This window comes from Oncorhynchus mykiss, chromosome 4, assembly GCF_057628025.1.
Source record: "Oncorhynchus mykiss isolate SJ-2025 chromosome 4, ASM5762802v1, whole genome shotgun sequence".
NCBI classification, from domain to species: Eukaryota; Metazoa; Chordata; class Actinopteri; order Salmoniformes; family Salmonidae; genus Oncorhynchus; species Oncorhynchus mykiss.
Genome location: NC_143025.1, coordinates 11,365,876 through 11,376,820, shown reverse-complemented (window position 1 = coordinate 11,376,820; position 10,945 = coordinate 11,365,876). Strand labels below are relative to the sequence as shown.

Below are 10,945 nucleotides of genomic sequence, written 5' to 3'. Positions count from 1 at the left end.
CCATTGTCTCTGTCAGGTCCGCATTGGGTAGACATCAATAGGAAATTACTATGAGATAATTAAATGTTTCAGTTGTGTATATAACTATATAATTTTTTATTCTTGAAAGTCATCAGATCCTCTCTGCTCAGGCAATATCAGCCAAACAGTCGGTGTACTCCCGATACTTCTCTGTCTTTAGTCATCCTATTTCAGTAGGCTAGCTGCAGAGCTGTCTGACAAAATCATTTTACTAATGCATACTTTCACAAACGGTCTCTATCCCTCTCTCTTGTTGTTGTGTTGTGTACATTCCTTTCTCATGCGGTCCATGCGGTTTGTGTGTATTTATCCTAACGTAGCAGGCGTAAAAGTATATACGTCTCTGTCCGAGACGGAAAAAAGTGAGACTGACTAACAAAATCAGAGGGGAACCCCCCCCCGGCTGGTAATTCAACCATTATAATGACTTTAGATAGCTGGCCGCTAAACTAACTAAGCAGAATGTTAGCTGACACGTTAGCTGACATGGGCTAATTCACTATCAGTGACTGACTGATAACAAGAGGAAAACAGCTGATGCACAATCAAATTCTGAAAATGCACCTTGTGTATTCTACTATTCTAATCTTCCTCCTGACAGTTAATACTGACTGGTGGGAAAGTGTCTCACTGCATCTATTCAACCTCGACTGAAAATTCTCTGTTCAATCTGTATCACTGAAGCGTTGCAGATAGTGAGCTTGAAATTTAAAGGATATTCCCTATTGAGGCAACACTCATTTTTTACATTTCAATCATGCTCTACTCTGTTCTACTCTGTGTCAAATGGATTGAACCGAGCCCTGAATGTCAGTCTCATACATCTGTAGGCTGCAATACTTGGCTGTTGTCCTGGCTAAAATGGCTACAATCACAGAACCAGTTTTTTCAGCTCCTTTGTGTCCTGTTCTCCTCTGTGTCCTGTTTTCCTCTGTATCCTGTTTTCCTCTGTGTCCTGTTTTCCTCTGTGTCCTGTTCTACTCTGTGTCCTGTTCTCCTCTGTGTCCTGTTCTACTCTGTGTCCTGTTCTCCTCTGTGTCCTGTTCTACTCTGTGTCCTGTTCTCCTCTGTGTCCTGTTCTCCTCTGTGCCCTGTTTTCCTCTGTGTCCTGTTCTCCTCTGTGTCCTGTTCTCCTCTGTGTCCTGTTTTCCTCTGTGTCCTGTTCTCCTCTGTGTCCTGTTCTCCTCTGTGTCCTGTTCTACTCTGTGTCCTGTTTTCCTCTGTGTCCTGTTCTACTCTGTGTCCTGTTCTCCTCTGTGTCCTGTTCTCCTCTGTGTCCTGTTTTCCTCTGTGTCCTGTTCTCCTCTGTGTCCTGTTCTACTCTGTGTCCTGTTCTACTCTGTGTCCTGTTCTACTCTGTGTCCTGTTCTCCTCTGTGTCCTGTTCTACTCTGTGTCCTGTTCTCCTCTGTGTCCTGTTCTCCTCTGTGTCCTGTTTTCCTCTGTGTCCTGTTCTCCTCTGTGTCCTGTTCTCCTCTGTGTCCTGTTCTACTCTGTGTCCTGTTCTACTCTGTGTCCTGTTCTCCTCTGTGTCCTGTTTTCCTCTGTGTCCTGTTCTACTCTGTGTCCTGTTTTACTCTGTGTATTGTTCTCCTCTGTGTCCTGTTCTCCTCTGTGTATTGTTCTCCTCTTTGTGTCGTTCTCTCACACTCTCTACATATTTAATTTGGTTCCAACAAAGAGAGCAGGAGCAGAGTCCATCACAAAGCTCTCTGAACACAGCCCTATGTCTCCTCGCAGACACCACACACAGCCTTGACTGTTTCAACGCTGGGCCACAGTTAAGAGTCGGAGCTGAGCCTGTGCCCTAAGGTGAAATGAGGCAACAGACACAGAGAGAAAGGCCTCAATTGTCTCTCCAAGGACAGGAAAAGGTTGAGAGAACTTTCATCAAACACATGAGAATACAAAGCGTGCTGCTCTCCCCACTACTATCATACTGTACTAGTGGAGGAATGGTGCATGTCCCCATGGTTCTGAAACATCCATGACCTGATAGTTCAAAGCCACTAGTGGACCTTTGGACCCACTCCATCTCTCTCTCCTCTCTCTCTCTCTCTGAGCCACGGACAAAGGCTTTGTTCATCCCACACCATCTTTGTTGGTGATAAAGGAAGAAACTGGAGCATTGTTCCTTGGAGATGTGCTGTACGTCAGGCATTGTAGCAGCTCTCGTGAGAGAAGCATGGCTACAGACTTTGGACCCTCATTAGGCCTTATGAAGGGACACAAGGCATCATTGATTATTTAACAGTAATCTCCTCTGACGTGGTCTCGCTGTGATGAGCCAAGTTCTACCTTTGGTGTGGCATGATACTCGTGTTTTCGCTTAGTTTTCTCTGGTCACATTTAGCACAGCAGTGAAGCCTAGTTCCAATCGGGTCCCTTTCTGAATGGATACATGTCTTGACAGTGACAAAAAATACAGCATTCCATTATAAGATATTCTTCCCTTTATTACAGTATATGCATGCCATACTTTAAAATAGTAATTTAATAGAGATTGTGGTTTACAACACATTTACAGTATGTTTCTATGTAGCAAATTCAATGTTTTAGATCCAAGGCAAGACATACAGATACATTATTATAGATTTCAAAGCACTTTGTTTCCAAGGAAACCTACTTTAGAAGTCACCTCCCGCTCACAACAGCACACTAAAATCAGTGACCTAAATCATTACCTCCCCTGAACAAGAGAGCGAAATTAGATAATGTAATCAAATACCTTGAATATACTGTATGTCCACCAACAACTCATTAAACACATTCTTATCTGTAAGTAACAGAACACAATAGTAGTTTCTAATATTTGAACAACCCATTAAATTGGCAGCTGACACAAAATACTGATTATTTTTATTTCATGCATGGTGGCCCCATGTCCACTATGAATGTTATTATGAGATGAATTATAACCAATAAGTACGATTTCATGAATGCTGCCGACATGTACATGTCCCCGAGTTTCGGTGTTTTATACTCCGAGAATGTCAATTCTGTAATTATTAACAGCAATTCCGTTTATGCTCAGATTTTTGGGTATACATTTAATGTATGCTTTGGGATATAGGGACTGATTTCTGCAACCCCTCCTTGGTCTTGTGTGCTTTTAAGTCTCAGGCTGGAGTGAGTGGTCACTGAGACTCCTCCAGTGCCTGTGCACCCAACCCCTCCTTTGTCTTGTGTGTTTTTAAGTCTCAGGCTGGAGTGTGTGGTCACTGAGACTCCTCCAGTGCCTGTGCACCCAACCCCTCCGCTCTGGATCGTCCTATAAAGCTCTCTTCTCATACAAAGCTTTCTTCCATGTTGGAGCACAGCAGAAAAGAGTCCACCAGTCTGGGCTTGATCAGCTGCTGGTGGTCGGTGGCCTCGATGCTGTCTGGACACCCCGCTGCCAGCCTCCTCAGGGCAGCCTGCAGAGCACAGGGAGAGGGGTGGATCAGTGAAGACATTCAACACCTATTTAATCGACTGCACTGTAGCGTATGACATAGCACAGAATAAACCAATATTGATCACTATAGATATAGATCAATATAGACTACAAATCGAGATATAGCTGATTATCAGATATAAGTCCTTCAGCTATTTATTGATGGGCTGAGGTTTGACTGACACTGTGCAGTGCATGACTGCTTCAGTATTCTGTGTTACAGTACAACTGAGAGGGAGCATGGCAGTATGAAACAAGACAACAGTTCTACTCCAGCAGGGGAATGTCAAATATTTACTACATATTAGTTAACAAAATGTTCTCTGGAAGCCAACCCTCTTTGAAGGCTGGTTCAACACTGACAAAATCTCCATTATAACCCCTGGCAATAGTGATAAAAAATAATCCTATTAAACGTACTTAAGTATAACAAGCAGTGTAAAACAGTGAAGGAGAGAGCCCTTATGTGCAAGAACCGTCCAGCAATATTAATTAAGCCTCTGACTCTTTTACACCGGTCTAAAGAGCTCTTTATCTGGCCTGTGATCTGGCCTGTGATCTGGCCTGTAATCTGGCCTGCAATCTGGCCTGTGATCTGGCCAGTGATCTGGCCAGTGATCTGGCCTGCGATCTGGCCTGTGATCTGGCCTGTGATCTGGCCTGCAATCTGGCCTGCAATCTGGCCAGTGATCTGGCCTGTGATCTGGCCTGTGATCTGGCCTGTGATCTGGCCTGTGATCTGGCCTGTGATCTGGCCTGCAATCTGGCCTGTGATCTGGCCTGTGATCTGGCCTGTGATCTGGCCTGCGATCTGGCCTGTGATCTGGCCTGTGATCTGGCCAGTGATCTGGCCTGTGATCTGGCCAGTGATCTGGCCTGCGATCTGGCCTGTGATCTGGCCTGCAATCTGGCCTTATCAATTATGATCAGGAGAACTGAATGATAAAGGATGAACAGGAATACGTGTGAAATGTTTCAACAAAACCTGCTTCCTTATATAGTGGGATCTCCTTATGGTGAGAAGACTGGTTCAGATCAAGGACTGCTGTCTTTTTGTCCCATGGATATAAACCTCTCATTAAGTTATTAGACACACTTATGCACTGGGAAAAAATTACTTTACAGAGTGTAGCCCATGTTTGTGGGAAATATATTATTTACATGTTTTGGCTCACATTCAAACACATTCTCAGAAATATAACTATTGTACAAAGACAACCATACAAACACTTATTAAATATACCTACCAGGCATGCAACTAGTACAGAGTCACTGTTGTTCCGCTCCGCTGGTGAGCGACACAGTTCGATTAGTCGAGGGACAGCTGGAGAAATGGAAGACCATGGTCAGTTTAGAAATTGTGTTGTCGATTGACCTACACAAAGTTCCTATCATAGGAGGCTGCTGAGAGGAGGACGGCTCATAACAATGTCTGGAATGGAGTCAATGGAATGGTATCAAACACTTGGAAACCATGTATTTGGTTGAGTTCGATTACCATTCCATTAAATCCATTAAAGCCAATACTATGAGCCTGCTTCCCCAATGAATGTGCCACCAACCTCCTGTAGTTCCTATAACTACTGTGATTACGAGAGTAAAAAAGGGTTGAAAAGTATGGGGACTGGTTTGACCTGAGAGGGCCTCTACCTTGCAGCTGGATGGCTGTTTGGGCTATGTCCGGGTCTCTGCTCAGACGGGCCAGTGTGACAGCGGCTTTCTGCTGGACCCTCTCGCACGCCGCGCCCTCCGATGGACTAGAGGAGGACGGCTTCTCACCCAGCAGCTGGAGCAGTCTCTCAACACCTAGCAGACACAACACACAACACAGACAGACAGAGGATGTAGACACATCACACAGACAGAGGAAGTAGACACATCAAACAGACAGACAGAGGATGTAGACAAATCACACACAGACAGACAGATGACATAGACAAACAACACACAGACACACAGAAGAAGTAGACACAACACACAGACAGACAGAGGACGTAGACAACAACACACAGACACACAGAAGAAGTAGACACAACACACAGACAGACAGAGGACGTAGACAACAACACACAGACAGACAGAGAAAGTAGACAACAACACACACAGACAGACAGAGGAAGTAGACACATCACACAGACAGAGGAAGTAGACACAACACACACACACAGACAGAGGACGTAGACACATCACACACAGACAGACAGAGGATGTAGACAACAACAGACAGACAGACAGAGGAAGTAGACACAACACACAGACAGACAGAGGAAGTAGACACAACACACACACAGACAGAGGACGTGGACACATCACACACAGACAGACAGAGGATGTAGACAACAACACAAAGACAGACAGAGGAAGTAGACACAACCCACCGACAGACAGAGGAAGTAGACACATCACACATACAGACAGAGGAAGTAGACACATCACACACATACAGACAGAGGAAGTAGACTTAACACACACAGACAGACAGAGGAAGTAGACACAACACACACAGAGACAGAGGACATAGACACATCACACAGACAGACAGAGGAAGTAGACACATCACACACAGACAGACAGAGAACGTAGACAACAACACAAAGACAGACAGAGGAAGTAGACACAACACACACAGACAGAAAGAAGAAGTAGACTCAACACACACAGACAGAGGACGTAGACAACAACACACAGACAGACAGAGGAAGTAGACACATCACACACAGACAGACAGAGGAAGTAGACACATCACACACAGACAGAGGAAGTAGAAACAACACACAGACAGACAGAGGAAGTAGACACATCACACACAGACAGACAGAGGAAGTAGACACATCACACAGACAGACAGACAGAGGAAGTAGACGCATCACACACAGACAGAGGACGTGAGAAACAGGTGAAAAAGACAAATCAAACATGGAGTCAGGGGCTTTAATACACAACATCAACAAGAAAGAGTCAGGGGACAGAGACTAAGAGGGTTGAGGAAGCAGGCAACATGGCAGAAATGTGGGTTTACGTTGTCATCTTGAGGATTATAAGAGAATTGCAATAAAAAAAAAAATCTCTGATTGTCATCTCTCTGATAACTCCCTCCTTGATATTAATCAATGTCTCTGTCATGACCAGCGAATACATGTGTGTAGATGTCCTAGATACCTTTCTCTTGCAGGATTTCAGGTGCAGACTGCTCCAAAACAGAGAGGTTTGCCAAGATGGTAACCACCTAAACGGACCACAGTCAACAGGGCATACCAGAGATTTGACAACACTCAACCCATTTTAGCATGCCTCCTTGTAAAATCGGATAGTGCTGGGCATGATTTACTCAAATTCTACAGTACTTTGAATTATGGTAAATCTGTTTTTATGGGATGCCCTCTTAGGAAATTAGGAAGATATGGCAGGTGTGTACACATGAAGGTGTTTACATACAGTGGGGCAAAAAAGTATTTAGTCAGCCACCAATTGTGCAAGTTATCCCACTTAAAAAGATTAGAGAAGCCTGTAATTTTAATCATATGTACACTTCAACTATGACAGACAAAATGAGAAAAAAAATCCAGAAAATCACATTGTAGGATTTTTAATGAATTTATTTGCTAATTGTGGTGGAAAATAAGTATGAATAAGTATAAGTAATAAGTATCTCCCGAGCGCAGCATTTTAACCAATCACTCTACTGAAACCACTGTCTTGGTTGAGTAATGATCTACATATAGATCAGCGTGTCCTCTACCTGGTCTTTAGAGTAGGGAGTATCAACTCTCTGGCGGTCTTTGCATGCCTGTAGGAGGATGTGGATGGCGTTGAGCTGGAGGAGGATCTCACAGGCCATGCTGTCGAAGAATGTGATGTTGGCAAGGGCAGCAGACGCCAGGAGGAAGACCTCACCACAGGAGGCACTCCCACACAACTCTTGAGGAAACACAAACATTCATCTTCAAAAATCACCTTGACCTCATGGACCTTACATTCATAGCTCCACCTTTGAATTTGAGTGGTTACCATTTTTTGCATCCCCATCCCAAAACTAAGTGAAGGAGCTGCCGTTCTCTTGTTTTTCCTTTAAAGTGTTTCAGAATGAACACACTGATCTAGCCACATCAAAGCCCTGCAGTACAGCAGCCATGCACTCACTGATGAGAGCGGTGACAATGTCCTCCATGCTCTCCAGGAAGCTGCCCAGGTGCTGGGTGGAGGTGTGGTGGGGTGAGGTGATCTGGGCCACCACTGCCGCTGCCTCTGCCCTCGCCGACTCAGCTCTGTTCTCATCGGTCAGGATGTCCGCCAAGCACAGGATCCCATCCACCTATAAGACGGGTGACGCAAATGCATAGCAGACAATGAGAAGCACATTCTGTTATGTCGAATCCTAATCCTAATACTAAACATAAAGACGCAAGGCAGTTAACCCACTGTTCCCCGGGCGCCGAAGACGTGGATGTCGATTAAGGCAGCCCCCCCGCACCTCTCTGATTCAGAGGGGTCGGGTTAAATGCGGAAGATGCATTCAGTTGAATGAATTCAGTTGTACAACTGATTAGGTATCCCATTTTCCCTTTTCCTCTACACCAGGCTACGCACACGCACATGCACACGCACACCATCGCACACACACACACAGTACAGTACAACACACACAAGTCCATTTGGAATTAATTGAAGAAGTCCCACATATGATAACCACATATGATGTAACAAGCCCTGAGCATCTCATTGGATCGATAGCTGCCTTTGATTCATCTAAGAATCCCTCTATAGTAGGCTCGATTTTTAGGCGGTCCAGACAGATAGTTAAGTGTCCTGGGTCAACCCTGGCAAAGTGTCCAGCTTATCCCTGGTTAAGTGTCCGGGGTCCACCCTGGTTAAGTGTCCAGTGCCAACCCGGTTGAGACTTAGCAGCCCTGCCCATAAAGAAATCACGATTAAACGACACCACTCTAATGTTACGGCCATCTCCCTCTGGGGCTGAGGGCTCACAGGGCTCACAGGGCTCACAGGGCTCACAGATCTCGCCTGCCATTTCCCCAACACGTGCACATCAGGTTTGGGGGTATGTGATTCACGTATCTCTCAAAATTGTCACCTCGTTGGTGCAGACCTAATGTCGTTGTTTCCTAATATAGTTAAGTGAAACAGGAGTATTCCAATAAAATCTGATTTTGTAACGGTAGAAAAAGCGTTGGGTTTGGCGATTTTATAAATAGTCTTGATGGGGAAAAAAGTGTGGATGTTCACCCCCCTCCTGCTGCTTTTATCTGAATACTAATTGGACATCGTTTGAGATGGTCGAGAAGTGTGTGTGTTTGTGTGTGTGTGTGTGTGTGTGTGTGTGTGTGTGTGTGTGTGTGTGTGTGTGAGTGAGTGAGTGAGTGAGTGAGTGAGTGAGTGAGTGAGTGAGTGAGTGAGAGAGAGTGAGAGTGTGTGAGAGTGTGTGAGAGTGTGTGAGAGAGAGAGATGTCTATACAGTGAACTTTTTCATCCAGGTTTGGAAATATAATATATTTATCCACATGGTGGCAATGTTGTGCAGACAAAATTCTGGTGCACGTCCCACTATTATAACAGTACCTTAGAGACCTTGCATCTTTGAGCAGTAGACCCGGCAAATATACTGTGAATAAAACTAAACCTTTTATTAATATTAGCATTTTTTTTTACCTCAAAACAGATAACCTGTCTAACTCTACCTTTGGAAGGATTTGACGGTCAAGTCTGTAATGGAAGCGACCAGTGTTAAAATACAGAGCACCCAAACAGAAAAACATTGCAATAATTGTCATTTTTAGCTTTTTTGTCTCTCTATCAAAACGTCTACAAAAAACTTTCAACGTGAGTAGAATTGTTTCGAGTGAGCACATACAAAGTATCCATCCTAGACACACCTGTCAGAGACATTTCCTGTAGAACATCACCATGAGCTTGATGATAGGACAACTCCGTATTCCTGTCTCCTAATACTTCACCAGCGTGCCGGCACGGCCCATCGACGCGGAACAATCCCCTCTTCCGCCCACCTCTCCCTCTTCCCGAAATATGCTGCACTGAGATGAACTTCTCATTCATATCTTGCCCCCGGTCTACTCCGGATGTCTTCCAAAATGTATTACTAATCGTGTGGAAGATGACACTTACTTGGCTCGACTACTTGTGCCTTTTAGAGTGCAGTAGACACAACCACGGAGGTTCAACTTCATCATGATCTTACTGTTTTAACCACAAGCCCCAACAGAAGTAAACAAGCTGTTTCCCACCAATTATTATTATATTTTGTGTTTACCTTTATTTAAATAGGCAAGTCAGTTAAGAAAAAAGTCTTATTTTCAATGACGGCCTAGGAACAGTGGGTTAACTGCCTTGTCCAGGGGCAGAATGACCGATTTTTACTTTGTCAGCTCGAGGATTTAATCTTGCAGCCTTTCGGTTACTAGTCCAACGCTTTAAATAAAATTGTGATAAATAAAAATATATACCAGTTTCATTTAAGGACAAAACAAATGACAGCTGTGCCATAGAGATTGCAAAATAATTGGGTAGAGATCTTCGATGTACCGATTCCATGGCACATGGTTTACGAATTGACATGCAATACAACACCAGATTCAAAACTTTGAATTTTTCTATGTAAATGACTACAATATACCAATATAATTTTATATATATATGCGGATACAACCTTCCCAGCTCTGCATATTTTGTTGCGAGGTCATTAGATCATTTATTTTGGTACTGTCCATATGTAGCTCATTTTTGGTCACATGTCCAGGAATGGCTGAAGAATTGAAACATTTACTTGGCGCTAACACTGCAGATGGCAACACTGGGTGACTTGAAAAGGCATAGTCAATCCATCAATAATACAATAATACATTTAGCAAAACATTTTATCTTTAATTTACAATCTGTAGAAACTATGAGAGTAGAAATGTTCAGAACTTTTGTGGAGCATCACAGCACAGTTGAAAAACATATGGCAAATTGAAATCTAATCTGGATGGTGTTAACTTCTTCTGCGGGACAGTTGATGCAATTAGCATGAGGTTGTAAATAACAAGAACATTTCCCAGGACATAAATAAATCTGAAATTGGCAGAAAGATTAAATTATTGTTAATCTAACTGCACTGTACAATTTAGAGTAGCTATTACAGTGAACGAATACCATGCTATTGTTTGATAAAAGTGCACAGTTTTGAACATGAAAAGTTATTAATAAACAAATTAGGCACATTTGGGCTGTCTTGAAACAACATTTTGAGCAATGGTTCATTGGAGTCTAAAACTTTGCACATACACTGCTGCCATCTAGTGGCCAAAATCTAAATAAATTGCACCTGGGCTGGCATAATACATGATAGCTTTTCTCTTGCAATTCAAAGCTGATGGTACAAAACAAATACAAAAAAGGTTGTTTTTTTCTTTGTATTATCTTTTACCAGATCTAATGTGTTGAATTCTCCTACATTCCTTTAACATTTACACAAACA

The 10,945-nt window shown here is 43.4% G+C and overlaps 1 protein-coding gene across 5 annotated transcripts in view; it reads right to left on the bottom strand.

Annotated features, from left to right (window-relative positions):
* Positions 1-2,458: 2,458 nt before the first annotated feature.
* LOC110521283 (protein inscuteable homolog) overlaps positions 2,459-10,945 on the bottom strand; it is a 77,929-nt gene continuing 69,442 nt past the window's right edge. For 3 of the 5 annotated variants that reach the window (XM_021598740.3, XM_090233424.1, XM_036969430.2), the window contains exons 8-13: positions 7,597-7,768; positions 7,196-7,374; positions 6,616-6,682; positions 5,107-5,262; positions 4,704-4,780; positions 2,459-3,436 (exon numbers count right to left, since the gene is read on the bottom strand). In XM_021598740.3, coding sequence (XP_021454415.2) covers positions 3,308-3,436; positions 4,704-4,780; positions 5,107-5,262; positions 6,616-6,682; positions 7,196-7,374; positions 7,597-7,768 — 780 coding nt within the window. In that variant the 3' untranslated portion in view covers positions 2,459-3,307. Of the gene's footprint in view, positions 3,437-4,703; positions 4,781-5,106; positions 5,917-6,615; positions 6,683-7,195; positions 7,375-7,596; positions 7,769-10,945 lie in introns of all 5 variants that reach the window. The other 2 variants (XR_016495575.1, XR_016495576.1) reach the window with 1 other exon arrangement.